This window comes from Harpegnathos saltator, unplaced genomic scaffold (genome assembly GCF_003227715.2).
Source record: "Harpegnathos saltator strain DR-91 unplaced genomic scaffold, Hsal_v8.6 scaffold844, whole genome shotgun sequence".
Classification (NCBI taxonomy): domain Eukaryota; kingdom Metazoa; phylum Arthropoda; class Insecta; order Hymenoptera; family Formicidae; genus Harpegnathos; species Harpegnathos saltator.
In genome coordinates, this window is record NW_020230698.1 from 866,588 (window position 1) to 881,660 (window position 15,073).

A 15,073-nucleotide genomic window follows, 5' to 3' on the forward strand; every position below is an offset into this window, starting at 1 on the left:
CATCCCGCTATCAACCAGCTCACTCTGCACCTGGCCGGTACGTGATCGAGAACTTGAAGCCGCTGACGTCATACGACTTCCGGTTCGCGGCAATGAACGACGTCGGCCTGGGTAACTGGGGCAACGATTATCACGAGGTTACACCCGGCAAGACGGTGCCGAAGCAGCCGAAGATCCTGGTCCCGTTGACGAACGAAGAATACGACGTGTCGCAGTACAATAACCAGTACGAGGTCGGCTGGAACACGCCGGCCGATAACGGCGAGCCCATAGACGTGTATCAGATGAAGTACTGCCAGATAAGACGCGTCGTCGGCGAATGGGAGGTGTTGCACGAAACCTGCCGAACGGCGGAAATCAAAGACCGGAACAGGCACTGGCTGAGGGACCTCAACTCGGACACCATCTATAGAATCGAGTTGCAGGCTCACAACGTGATGGGCTTCAGCGAGTCGTCATTCGCCAGGTTCAAGACGGCTAGAGGTGAGTTCTCACGCTAACTGCAACCATATATTCTTTCGATGTTACTTCGACCCAACGTAATTATTCTGTCATGACGTACCTACATTTCGCAATGATTTTTACTCGAGATCTGATCCCTTTTGAGATATATATGTATATATACATATATATATATATATGTATATGTGCACGAAGCTACTGCACCGAATGATATATATCTTTTTTTTTTTTTCTTCGCGATCTTCAAATCGTTTGTCAGTTCGTCCCTGTTTTTGTTCATTCGAGGAGGAGGGAAAAGGGTTATTTGAGGTCTTTCGTTTCCTCGCCTATCTGTTAAACCGTGTCTTTGGTTCGTTGATTTCCTTGGTAATTTCAATTGGTTCTCGGTCGACTGTGAGACGTGAGATCTTATTAACATCAGAAGGGCCTGAGTGGTGTTACTTTGCTTGCTTTATGTATATGTTTCCATCTTTTTATTTACTTTCTTGAGATTATACTGATTCGGTGTGCTTCACGGATACATGTGGCCGATATCGGCGATATTCGGTCGCAAAATTGCGCGAAGCGTAGCGCGCGAGAAGTCGTATAAAAAATCCATCGTTTGCTATTTTACCGATCCGTGCTTCTCGAGAAGTGCAAGTTGTGTCCAGCATCTTTGCTTTTGCGTACGGTTCAGATTTTTTTCCAGAAAATTGAACGATACGTCGACGAAATTATCAACATTCGGGCGCAGCCTCTCCTACTTTTCCACGGTTCTTACCTTCTCGCCTTAATACGCGCGCACGCGCTCGCAGAAACAAAAACAAAAGAAAAAAATGCGGAAAGTTATTTTTCGGAAAAGTAACGAAACCCCGGCGCCTTTCTGGCGTTAATCAGCACGGCAGGATTGGAGGAAGCCCTCAGATCCCTTGACCCTGCGCAAGACACCAACTAAAGCTAAAGCTACCCCGGTGACCGTCTCGGTGGGCTTGTAGAGCGTTAGAATGTCTTACGCGACGCGAAACCCGACGTTACGATCGGGCAAGATTTTTTTTACACAGAGCCTTTTTATCATTCAGAATCTACGGGCATCACTGTGGACTACACAGTAATATCTGCTGCTGGTGATACTTGCAAGATCGCCGTGGCCGCCATTACCACAGCAGTATTGCTCCTATCTCTAGCCATTTAGAGTCGCCGTCAGGGATATTTGCTCCTCGCGCTAATCTTCCCTCCGTCGTGAACGCACGCGATAGGAAGCGAGGCGAATTCGCCAACAGTACAAGAGAGACACCACGATGGACGAGAGAAAATGAGAGAGAAAGAGAGAGAGAGAGAGAGAGAGAGAGAAAAAAAAGAAAGAGACACGCTCCACTAATATAACACACATTCTTTCGCGATTCGCTGCGACTCGCGTGTTTCGTTCGAATCTGAATCGAATTACTTAGACGAATCTCGGAGACCAAGAAATGCGTGCGTTTCGGAATTCGTACGAGACACAACGACGAAGGTTCTATCGCGGGACATTTACACACACACACACACACACACACACACACACACAACACTCACATACGTACACACATACACAAACACATTGTGTCGTTCATTTGTATCCATTTAGTAGTAAACGACCGACAACGAACGAACAAAACGAACAGCTGAGCTAATCGACACGTTCACCGGTACATTCCGCAGTAAAACGAGGAGGATAGCATTTAAGTGGGTCCTGTGTGTAAGGACGAGAGAGAGAGCGCGCGCGCGCGCGCGCGCGTGCGACAGATCGCGAAGCGAAGTGTATTTATACTTATTGTTTGTTAAATGCTCACTGTTAGTAAACGTACTGGTACGTTTTCTTTCACTCTTCTGTCGTGTGTTAATTTATAAGGCTGTACCTTTTCGATGTGACCCTCGCGTGAGAGGCGGGTGCTGCACCCGCAGCACGCAAGGATCACGTCGCTCGCACTATCGCGTGGTGCAAGAAAGCAAAAAGGAAGAAGACGAAGGAGAAGAAGAAGAAGAAGAAGGAAAGAAAGTACTTGACGTGGCCAACACGATAACGTATCGCACCAATTGCCTTCGTGTAGCTTCTCTCGCGTTGTGATCGCGTTGTCATTGCGATCGTTTCACGATTTCCAGCCGGAGCTAACGGTCTTTTTTCAAGCGAAGTTAAAGGTAGACGAGTCACACGACGACGATGCGTCGATAAATCTCTTTGCGGTTACGAGTTTTTGTATAGAGTACACACACACACACACACACACACACACACACACACACACACACACACACACACACACACACACACGATAGCGGTATACGATAGACGAAACGAAATGTGTGCTTCCCTGTATGTACGTTGATCGACGAGCGTCGTAAAGCAACGATCTGCCGATCGAGTAGACGTCTAGTTCTCGCTACCGACGCCGTATTGCGCGCGTTGCCGCTGTATTTCGGTATTCTCGGAGCGTATATAAGTTTTAACACGAGCGTGTGAGACCATAACGTACAGACTATAAGAGTGCTACTGCCCTAAATTGCCAACTATTCGTGCGCGCGCGAGGTTCAGCGACCAAGTATCGGATGCTCTTAGAGAGCGAGGGACAACAAAATGGAAAAAACAAAAATAAAAAAGACAAAGATGGAGAGAGAGAGAGAGAGAGAGAGAGAGAGAGAGAGAGAGAGAGAGAGAGAGAGAAAGAGAGAGAGAGAGAAAAGACGAACTCGTTTAGAATCGCGAAGTCCTGAATCGCGCGCAAATGCGAACGTGATAATCGTACTTGTCGTTGAGTATATTTACGATCGGAGCGCTAGAGTACTGTTTACTGAGTTCGCCGATTGACCCGCGTCTCGCAAGTACTTTTAGAACGGTGCTCTTTTCACCATTTTTTACAATTTTCTAATTTTTACTAGAGAAAGCGTCGATGAACGCGTTTACGGACGATCGAACGGAATAGTGAGCAAGAGAGAGAAGGATATAGTGATAGAGAGGAGACGGCCCGGTGAAACTCGCCGGTCGGTACTCGCGAGTCTCCATCGTCATCATCAGACAGAAATAAACAATGTTACACACGCATATGAACGTTAATGACTCGCCGATTCTTATTGCCAATCTTGTTGCGACAGAGAAAATCCGTTTTTATCGAAGCCCCGAGAGGCAACGTGGGACATTTAGCTTCTTCGTACACGAGTCGACACTCATACGCACGTGTCTCGCGTTCGTGCGGTGCTCTCTCTCTCGAACACGAGCCGAGGAATTTCACACGAGCTCCTGCAAACCCCTCGCGAAGTCGCGTCACGCACGCAGGATCCTTGCTCCTAGAACCCGACTCTATTCACCACAAGCAGGCGCGACTATGACGAAACGCCAGGATAATACAGTAACGAAGTCTTTCTATACTTCAGGGATTCCTTCTTATTTGCACGCGTTAGAATACGACGCCGAATAAATCGTCGTATCTCGTGCGACGCGAGCTTTCTGTCTTTATATTTTTACATTGCATTGTAAAAAAAAAAGTGAAATATCATTGCAGGACTTTCCGCGGGAATCGAAATACGCGATGCCGATGAGCTGAAACTGAATGCCGCATTTTTATTTTTACTATTCGTCTATTCGAGCATTTTTTTGCAAAGTTCTTATTCGGCAAACAATTCCCTTATCTTTGTTTCTTTGAATTCTTCTCAATTGTTATACGAGTAATTCGATAAATACGTTTCATATATGTAGGAACCGGATAACAGTATTATCCTCTTTCACAATATTTCGTTACATTATTGATACAGAGTAGCAATCTCACTGTAAACGTTTGTCTTCTGGGACATGATTATACCACAGTTATCCTATCTGCAGTTGGGTTCCGGGATTAAATCACGGGACAAATTCCGAGAGAGAATCCGCACGCACGGGAGCACGACAAACTCTCGAACAACCGACAGAACAACAGGCAGTTTAATTCTCTCTTATTTTTTTATTCTTTTTTTCCTGTTTTTATTTTTAGTTGAATTGATTTCGCGCGATATTGCATATATGATTTCTCTCTCCTCTCTTGTCTTTGAATCTGTTTAATTCCCTCCTGTTTTTTTTTTTTTTTTCAAATTTTTGGTCTTTTATTTTTGTGAGAATTTATTCAGCCGCACATTAGTTTCGCTTGGTTAGTTTTGGACATACGTGTTTAGTGTGCGCATGATCTGTGTGTTGCGATCATTACGATTATAATCCTCCAATTACACAATTTTTACATATAATTATAAATTCGTTATCGCCGTAGTTCTTACATGTATAACCATATAACCGCCGCTACCGACAGTAGCCGCCGCTACCATCACCGCCGCCGCCGTCGCCACCGGCCGCCGCCGCCGCCGCCGCCGCCGCCACTGCCGTCATATAATTGTCGCTAGTAACCATTGTCATGATTAATCACTAATCTCGGGCGACTAGTTGCGGGAATCGAGAGCGATTGTCTAGCCGCGACGGGCTCAATTTTCGACGCCGGGAGAAATCATCTCAGGGCGCGGAATAATTGAAAAACTCTAAGGGGTATATCGGGTATATTAAAAAACGTCGCAATCAAAAGCTCTCCGAAATGCATATCGGGGAATGTGACGATTTTGCCAATAATGAAATCGCGCCGGATACCTTAAATTCGCGTTAATCACCAGCGCGCTAAACCGCCACGAGAGCCGAGCGGCTGATGTGCCGGTTATTAATTTTGTCGCCGGAAACTCGCCGGATTTCCCGCGCGTTGGCCTAACGTTAACTAAATACCTCGCTTCGTCACGGCCACTCGTGCCGGACAATACCTGACGGAGCAGCGGACGGTTGCGAGTGCGAATTATGCCGTACACTTGGCCGTACCTTTAGCGTCGAAAATTGAATCCGCGCGCAATAATACGGTTTCGATTCCTGGATAAGTGACTACAGAAGGAGCGCGGTTCGATCTCGAAGGCCTGGTCGTATCCGGAACGGGCGGTCTTTTACCTCAAGTGCCTGTACGTACACGTACACACGCTCGCAGACGCGCGGAAACACCGACGCGGCCGATCGATGTGACGAGGTCTTCGACCTAGATCTCTTTTACGTTCTCTTCATGTCCGTTCGCAGTGCCTGGGTTTCTTAGATATTAGTCATTTACAACGCATGGCATGCGCTTTGTTATCATTACTATACCCCTCTTTGTTGTTTTCTTCTCTCGTTTCCTCCTCTTTTCTTTTTTTTTTTTTTTTTATTTTTCTTCTGATCGACGAGGCAGCGCCAAGTTTCTCATCGGCGATCTCATTCCGCGCGACGACGTCCGTTCCGGTGGAGAACGCGGAGAACGCGGAGAACGCCCGTCCACGAGCTCCGCGGAAATGTTCAGCGCACGAAGCGTCGTCTCGCGCTCGCCGTCCGTTGGATTTTCCAGCGACGACGGAATTTTTAGCTGTAATTACGAATCGAACGGTGCGCATTAGAGGGGCGCGCGGGGGTCTCACGATTATTCGCAGAGTCGTCACGAATTAAAAACGCCGTGCCGACAATCGTGGCCCGAGCCCGGACGAATCGATATTTCGGGGGTGTGTAACGCTTCGGCGCGTTTTTACTTTCTTAATTATTCCAAGCGAGCTCTGTTTCAGACGGCAATTTTATTTCGGTCGGAACGGCATCGATATTTAATGACGGAGATTGCACAGTCGCTGTAGTCAAATTGCCAATAATGAAAAATTGATTCCATATCCATCAAAAAATTCGTAATTGCAGTTTGACACGGTAAAAGCGCGCGACTGGCCGTGTACGTGCCCGAAACAACGCACGAGGTGAGCCGATCGGCGCTAATCGCGAAAACGTTTTTCGGCTTCCGTCCGTCGAAATCGGTCGATGAACTTCTGTCGAAACGAAATCGGCGCGACACGTCGCAAATCTCGCGAGCGAGCGCCGAAATTTCGTCGGACTCGCGCAGCGCGCTTGCCCATCGGAATACATTCCAATAGCCCAGAACTGGAGCAAACGACAACATCCTGTGCCTCGACGGAGAGCGGAAAATGCGTCAGATGGAGGCGCATCAATTGACACGGAAGCTCGTTTCAGTTACAACTGTTCGAAACAAGATGCTAGCCGTTGAATTCGACACATCAACTCGTTCTTCCATTTACGCTTTCCCACTTGAACCGACAAGACAATTTCGGCCTGAAAGTATCGCTGCGTTGCAGCATTATCGATAACGATAAGATTCACAATTACACGGTGATAGTCCGACGGGATCCTGAGGTATCATAATAGACAGCCCGGGACGGATACCGACTTCTAGCTTCCACTTGCCGTCGTCGAGCCGTCGTAAAAGCCTCGGCGAGAGCCGGCCGACAACGACTACGACTTTTACGCGCAAACGCGCTCTTACTTCCGGCGACAATAAAGTCCAGCATAACTTCGCGAACGTCGCGATGCCGAGGAACGTGGGGCTGGCGCCCGCGAGTGCAGATAAAGGCGTTCTTAGGAGACGCTTAAAGCCGGCGCACGTCGAAAGACGACTGCGGGGACCAGCGGAACGTTTTAAACCGATAAGACAATATCTTGGTGCGCCAGCGGCTGCGAAGACAGGAGCAAACGATCGAGAAAGAGAGAGAGGGAGGGAGAGAGAGAGAGAGAGAGAGAGAGAGAGAGAGAGAAAGAGCGAACGAGACGATGGCCGTCCCGAAATGGTTTCCTATCCTCGTGAATCTTCCTCCTCGGCGAGTTTTCCTCTTTTTCCGCCGGAAATCACCGGTCGACTCTTCTCCGCGGCGAGCGGCGGGAACGATTGTAACTGGGACTGGCCGGACGAAATCCCTCCAATTTTCGCACTCTGTCTCGATAAAAGGATCCGCGCCGGAATTGCGATGAACAGACCAGGCTATCGATTTAGTACACCGTCGCGTCGGCGGAGACTGTGTCTTCCGTTATTTCACTTTGTCGAGCAGAATCGCGCAATTCCGCCGCGATCTAAACAGACTGCGCCGTCAATCCCCGAGGAGAAGCGCGGAAGCCTTGTTTCAAGAGAAAGAGACAGAGAGAGAGAGAGAGAGAGAGAGAGAGAGAGAGAGAGAGAGAGAGAGAGAGAGAGAGAGAGAAAGAGAAAGAGAGAGAGATAGTCGCCTTTCGGTCCCTTTTCTCTTTATCGCATGCGCTTTATGGTAACACGCGGCTGATCGATCTGTATTCTTCCGCGTCGGCGGATTGACATCACCGCGCGCAATTAACGCGCACTCGTCGCCGGTAAATTCGCATCGGGTACGTAATGTTTGTCCAGACTCGGAGAGATCAGAGCTGGGGAATCAAATCAAACGGCAAAATCGCAACGAGAGTGAGCGCGTGGCTTCCCTCCGCCGAAAGGACACAATAATTTCGAGGGCGCGTTTAACGCGCGCGAGCACACGAGTCGCAGTCTCTCTCGCAGGACAAGCGGCTCTTTATACGCGCGATTGTCCGACGTGTGACGCATTTCGCGCCAACTAATTACGCGAGCGTGCAGCTCGTGCTCCCCTCCCGCGACGAAGGCGAGAGCGTGTTTGCGGAGAGCCTCAAACCAGAGAGGGGCGCGCTGGAGGCCAGCCTCTCTCCCCAGCGCGCAATCCGGCAGGATCAATCGATCCTCGATTCTTGCAGGCTGGGATTGTCTCTGGCGGGAAATCAAGGCGGCTTTGTCTCGCCGTTTCAGACGATCGATCCCTCGCGCGCGAATTGCACCCCCGCCAGCCCGGTCGCCGGATAAACGCTGGTGAGCGTGCAAATGCTCGATTCGCCGACGGACTCATTGTTCGCACGAGCCGTCGTCGCTCGCTTTCGACCGACCGACTGTGTGTCCCGGATGCTTCGAGGAGCGTCGAAACGCGCGCGCGCGCGCGCGCGCGCCATCATCTCGAGGACGCGAACCGAGGGGAAATCAATTAGCGGGGAATGCGAGATTATTCCGATCGAGTCGCTTTGTCGAGCGGTTATACGATTATCCGGAATTTGTCTCGGCAGAAGGAATAACGTGTCCGAGGCAGTTCGGAGCCTGCCGTGCTCGCGCGCGCGTGCTCAAGTGGGGATGCATTAGGTCGGTAAATTGATTCGCTTGCCTTCGCTCTTGCCCAATCTCGAGTGCCATCTCGGGTTTCGATATCATTTTCCCGCAGTTTCGCGCTCGCCGAGCATCGGCATTAGCATTCATGCCGAGGCGACATCGTTGCGACACTGTCGTGCGAGAGCGTGCGAGCGACGGCAGCTCTCGGGCGAACGCTAATGAACGTAATGAGCGTTGACCTGACGCTGCGTTCTTTCCGCCGGAAACAAAGCGTGAGGATTATTCTACCTCGCTGACAAATGAATCGTCAATGTTGAATGAATCGACGAATCAGTCAGTTTGCGTGGACCCGATGATAAATTCCTACTGATCCCTCCCTCCCCAACGGTAATTAATGGTTTTATCGTTGAGAAATTTTATCGTTGAGAAAGCGGGCGGAGGAGGGCTGGCGCCTCGTCCATTATTCGACGACGGCCGCGATTACTTTGTTTCACGTCGCGTCCTCATTTCAAGCCGCGGATCTCATTGGGCAGGGATGAATTCTCGCTTTATTGTCGACCGTAATTGTCCGGTTTTCGGTCATCCGTTGTATCAGAATGCGACTGCGACAACGAAGCAGTCGCGAGTCCTGTCGGAGACGCGGAAACCTGGAGAAATTCTCCTCCTCGCTCGATGTCAATGTACTTAATATTCCACTTGCTGAAGTGCGTTTTTCTCCATTTTCTCGAATACTACGCGTCACGCTTGTCATTTTCAATGGGCCACGGCAACAATCCCCGCGTTTCCCGCAGCGTCCCTCGAGAGATGCCGAAATAATACGCGTCGAGTATCTCTTCGCACACAATCTCGACGTGCCCAGTTCGAGCAAGAAATTTCGCAGCAACACAGCAACAGCAGCAGCAGCAGCAGCAGCAGCAGCTGGAGTGTTTCTCGTTACGGAGATAATCTCCCCGAGCGTGTACAAATGGATCGCTCGAGAGAGGGAGGGGCGAAGGGAGAATGAGAAGGAATGAGAGAGAAGAGCGCTCCGTGTTTGCGCTGGCTGATGCACCGAGTCCATCCTCGAGCACCCGCGTGACTTCCGCGGAGATAGAAACGAGGAAACAGAAGCCGACGAACGAATAGGCTCGCCTCGCGAATGCGAATCCGTTCGTGGAACCCTCGTCCCGAAACGACCACGGCGCCGTCGTGCTTATAAATAGCCGCGTTCGAGAGGAACGCGCGCGCGTTGGAGAGGATGAACCGCGGAAGGGAGAAGGAGGAAGATGGCTGAAACGACAAGAGAGAAAGAGAGGGAGAGAGAGGGGCTCGAAAAGCAAAGAAGGAAATGGACTCTTAAAGATCGCGAAACTCTCTCGCGATCTATTTCCGATGGATGATACACACACAGGCTTCCCGTGCGATTCCTCGCGGCCGGTTTCCGCGAACCGCGGCCCTGAAAGAACGTGCGTTGCTACCTCGATTTTATCGGGTCACGGGGATGTTGAAGTTGTTTGAGAGAGAGAGAGAAAGAGAGAGCGGTCTTCCACATTGTTGCACTTTAATTTCCAGCGAATCGTCATCGCGCTGTCGTGCTGCGATGAACGATGAAGATCGAGATCGCTGGAAATTAAAGCGGTGCTACTGTTCGGCAACTTTCCGTCATTCCGTTACCTCGCGCCGCCACGCCGCGGCCGTACCGCTACCGTGCGCGAAATTTAGCGGAAAGGCTACGGAGGATACAGGATAAATCATCGGCCTCGGCACACCGAAGGGCCGTCGCGTCGACTCGGCAGTATTTGGGCACGTCGCGACTTACGGACTGAAAATAAATCGGAATGCGAAATCGAATTTCAACATAGCCGTTCGATCCGCCTTGCCGCTCCGACGGTTTTACGAGACGTTTGATGGTTGTGCGTGGCGATCCCATCGTTCCTCTTGTCTATTTTTCTTCCTTTTTTTTTCGTGCTCTTCTTTTTCTGTTTCATTTTTATTACGGTACCGTCGACTCCGCTCGTAACTTCCGAAGGGTATATGTTCATACACACACCTATACACACACGAATACACTTATATACAATATACATGAACACGTATATATGTACAAAAAACGTATATATATATATATATATATAAAGAAAAAAATATATAGATAGATAGATAGATAGAGATAACATTTAAATATGTTTAAGGATATGTACTAGCCTAGTGCCTAATATGTTCGTATTTATGAGGAGGATAATTCGAATATAGTTCTCTCGTTCTTTCCTGTGCAAAGCACATCCACACAACATTGTAAATATAACGGAATGACGTAAAAATATATGTGAGTGTCCAAGGAGAAAAAAAAACGAATACGATGGACGAGAGTCCGAGAAGCCAACGGAGAAGCCACCTTCAAATTGTCTCTCCGGTGTAGTCCGGTGTAGTCGATCTCTCGAACTTCGAAACGGAACGACGAGAACGCATCTTATTTACGGAAAACGGGTCTGCGAGGTAATCGTTTCAGTCGGGAATCTTCGGCCGAAGAGAGCCCCTTCCGCCGCGCGTCTGCAATTTGAGATGGTTTCTTTTTCGGCGATCTTGTTTATTTTTTCGCTTGTCTCACACATATGCACACATACACAGAACCGCCTCTTTACTTTGTAACTTACAATAAATAACCACGAGAAGCGACGCGCGCCGCCGAAAACGGTAAATATCCTCCAAAGTACAAGCAAATGCAAATTGCCGCTAATTAACGTAGTTGAAAGCTCTATTGAGAATTGCCAAGTGAGACTGAGAGAAGAGGAGAGAGGGGGAGAGAGAGAGAGAGAGAGAGAGAATGCGAATGGAAAGCTGAAAGAGAGAGAAAAAGAGAGAGAGAGAGAGAGAGAGAGAGAGAGAGAGAGAGAGAGAGAGAGAGGAAAAGAGCGAGAGTTGCGAGCGAGACAGCGAGTAAGTGAAATAGAACTAAATGCGAGGCACTCACACAGCGAAGGTGCTTTTTGTGTGGAGGTAGCACTTTTAGACTAGTGACGCGTAGAGACTAACATCGCGTGTGGGAGGTAGTGAATGAGCTTTTTCTCCCCTCCCTCGTTCCATCCTTGAGCTTTTTAGCACGGCTCGTGTTGCGTTTTACGAGACGAGAGTTCTATCGCTTCTAAGCTATGCAGTGCGCTAATTATCGCGATCCATTAACCGACGTTAACCATTAACACACATACATACACGTACACATGCGCGCATACACGCAGCACATACATACGCGCGCGCGCGCGCACACACGCACACGCGCGCGCACACACACACACGCGCACACACACACACACACACACACACACACACACACACACACACATACGTGCACACATACACGCACGTACACACGTAGCCCAACGTTAATTGTACACACTATACGCTCTGTGTCTCCCTTAACCGACAATCACCACTTGTATGTCTTGCCGTTGTTGCCTTCTGGTTTTTGGTTTCATCCTTTGATAAAGACGGATTTTGCCGCATACCCTCACACAACCCCGCCGAGATCTTGTTTCTTTTTCAGGAGACTAAAATATCATTGTTCGTGGAACGTGTTTGGTGATGCGACGTCGCGAATGATGACGCGCGAGAGAAGCGATTATCACATCGACGCGACATAATTTCAGCTATCGCGTTTCACGTTACTCGAGTCGTGTTGAGTTTCAATGCAATCATATCGTCATTTTGACGAGTACATTGTGTCGCATTGATCGAACTTGCCCCGAAATTGACCGACTGACGTTTCAGCCGCCGATGAGGCTCTGCACAGATTTTTCCGAGGACAACGTCGTGCAAAAAAAAACGAGCAAAAAAAGAAAGAAAGCAGAAGCCACTCGACCATCACACCGAGAATTGACCGACGATCTCTCGGTGTGTCTCAAGTTCGGTGGACTTCACAGTCTCCTTTATGCACAGCGCAAAGTTGTCTCTGTTTCTCAACGTTATCTCGCAGAAACGTACCAGTACGTTTTCACAAAGCATGTCGTATTATCTCACTCTCCTGCAACCGCTTCCACGACGCGATTCACCGAGGTGTACTCTCTCTCGGCTACGAGTAACAAAACTGTTAACCATCACCAAACATCGTTCGGTATTGCTTTTGCACTAACGGACTGCGACATACATATACAAACGTGCATTCTGTGCGAGATTAAAGAACGATACTCTCTGATCATCTTTCAAGGTACGGACTCCGGCGTGATGCACCATGAGGGCCCGCTGATATCGAGCGCAGTCATAATCGGCATTGTCATCGCGATACTATTTGTCATCATTATTATCATCGACGTCATCTGCTGCTGCGCACACAAGACAGGTGAGCCGGCGTTAAATCACCGCGCTGAATCGATGCGTGAACAGATTATTGACATTTCTCCTTGCGTCGCATCGCGTCGCGTAAAATAGCGAAACGCGCGATTCACGTTACCGTTGCGTGTCCGCCTTGCTTCGTTCAATTAAGATCGAGCTTTGCCAGTCGAGATCGCGCGCGTTCTCGGTTATGAACATTTTCATTATATCGCAGTTATTGCTCCCTATATTTGGAGGTGGAAAAAATGTGTATACTTTTGAATATGAAATATATTAAATCTGACGTTCAATATATACGTTTTAAACGTCGCGTACAATTTCGACACTAGTCGGGAATAACATTTTTGACACGACGTGTATAATATTCTTTTCTTTGGTATGTTCTTCACAGGGATCATATATTACGTGTGCGAACGATCTCGGCGGAAGCCAATCGACGAGGAGGACGCTAAGCTCGGCAGGTGAGTCACTCGTGAATTACACGAGATTCGCGGTGATGGTGTTTTACACACATACACACGCACACACATACACACGTACATTCACTCACGCGAACACGTATATATGTATTACGAGATACTCTTTTGATATACTCTATAGTCTACCGCATCTCGTTCATATACATATTACATATGTACTGTACTCTACATTGTGCTTTGGCAAGTCTAGCGCTACTTTATCATGCCATCAGACTTTACACACTCGCGCGAGACGTTTCTTTCTTATGAATACACCCTCTCTCAGAGCGTCGGGGGAAAGAGAGTTCGCTGATAATACAGTTCCATTTACAGTCCGGTTTCATTTAGCGTTTCTCGCGCTACTTGGTGCGGTTCCGCATGTCGGAACGTTGCGAGAATTAATACCGCTCGACTCGCGTTCTCGCGAAAGAGACTTAAGGATCTCTCTCTGGAGTCGCAATGATGGCCGCGATTGTCACGTGTTAGAGAATAGCCCGCCGCTAGGCAAACGATACCACCTTGTTGACCCCTCTCGTATTTTTCTCTTTTTTTTTCTTTACCGGTAGTCTTTACGGTTGGCGGTTTCCATTGCCTTATTGCGACCAAAAAATGGCCAATGTCGCCGGAGTCACGGCCAACCACGAGTCGGGTAGTGGAAAAAATACCATTAGATTGGTCAAACACACCGCCATGTAAGAGAGAAAACGATGTATAAGCGAATCAGTAAGAAGCATGGCCCCTCACGAAGGGGCTCCGACACGGCTTTCCACTTTGCATGACAATTCTTTCCGTTTCTCTTTCTTCCTCCCCCTCCTTTTTTCGACACTCTCCTCCTTCGTTTCCTCCTTCATTTCCTCTTTTTTCTTCTCTTTCTCTCTCTCTCTCTCTCTCTCCCCCCCCCCTCTCTCCCTCCCTCCCTTTTTCTCTTTCTCACACACACACACAGACACACATTGTTCTTTTTATCTCCCGCCTGATTTCCCGATGCGACGGTGGTGTCCAGCCACCGAGGCCGCTCAATGGCGTTCAGGGATGAAGTGCATCCCGTAAGGGAACTCCCGATACGCATCAAAGGAAACTCGATGAGCATGAGAGAAAACACGTCTGATTTGTTGAATGCATTCGCTAAACCGCGAATCACCCTTTTGCACACTGCAGTACTTGGTGAATTTTTTGTCAACATTCTTGCGTCGCGTCGAAACTATGCGTCTACTCATGACAGCTGCATGAAATGCGGTTTTTTTTTTCATTTTTTTTTCTTTTTCTAGATATAGCACAGTGTATCCGCGAGGGAGTCCTCTGGGGGAGTTGTGGATAGTCCCAATGACCGACCGAACCGTGATCTAAAATGACCCATATTTTGTCTATCGCATTTTTCCAACGAAATATGGAAACGCTATCCCCTGCTCATGAAGGAAGAGAAATTGAAAAAAGAAACGAAGAAAAAAGAGGAAACTGATCGAATCGGTCATATCACGAAATTACTTTATTTTTGTCTCATTATTTTTTTTTTTTATTACATTCACGTTAAGTCTCTCGCTTGTCTCGGGATCGGTGCGCTTGATTGCGCGTAAAATTGCAATTCGCTGGGCGAATCGACATCTCGTCGCGGGGGGGAGTCGCCGTCGCGAATTTCATCTCGCGCAGCGGACCGGAAACTTTTCGCCATCGAGAATCACCTGCGAGCGGCCTCGGTAATACGTTTTATCCTGTCAATCCTGTGAATTACGCGCGACACAGCGATCGCCGGCACTTCGCCTCGAGCTTTGGCCATGCCGCATGCACGATAATACACTACGAGCAATGCTCACTTCGTCCGTAGTTCTCTCTAGCTACCCCTGCCCAGGCCCC

General features: G+C 48.7%; 1 protein-coding gene across 4 annotated transcripts in view; it reads left to right on the forward strand.

Moving 5' to 3' along the window:
* The window catches only part of Fas2 (neural cell adhesion molecule fasciclin 2), a 101,287-nt gene that overhangs the window by 81,637 nt on the left and 4,577 nt on the right, over window positions 1-15,073 (forward strand). For 2 of the 4 annotated variants that reach the window (XM_025307258.1, XM_019841239.2), the window contains 4 exons: window positions 19-483; window positions 12,640-12,771; window positions 13,156-13,225; window positions 13,789-13,914. In XM_025307258.1, the coding sequence (XP_025163043.1) occupies window positions 19-483; window positions 12,640-12,771; window positions 13,156-13,225; window positions 13,789-13,914 (793 nt within the window). Of the gene's footprint in view, window positions 1-18; window positions 484-1,520; window positions 1,857-12,639; window positions 12,772-13,155; window positions 13,226-13,788; window positions 13,915-15,073 lie in introns of those variants that run through there. The other 2 variants (XM_025307259.1, XM_025307260.1) reach the window with 2 other exon arrangements.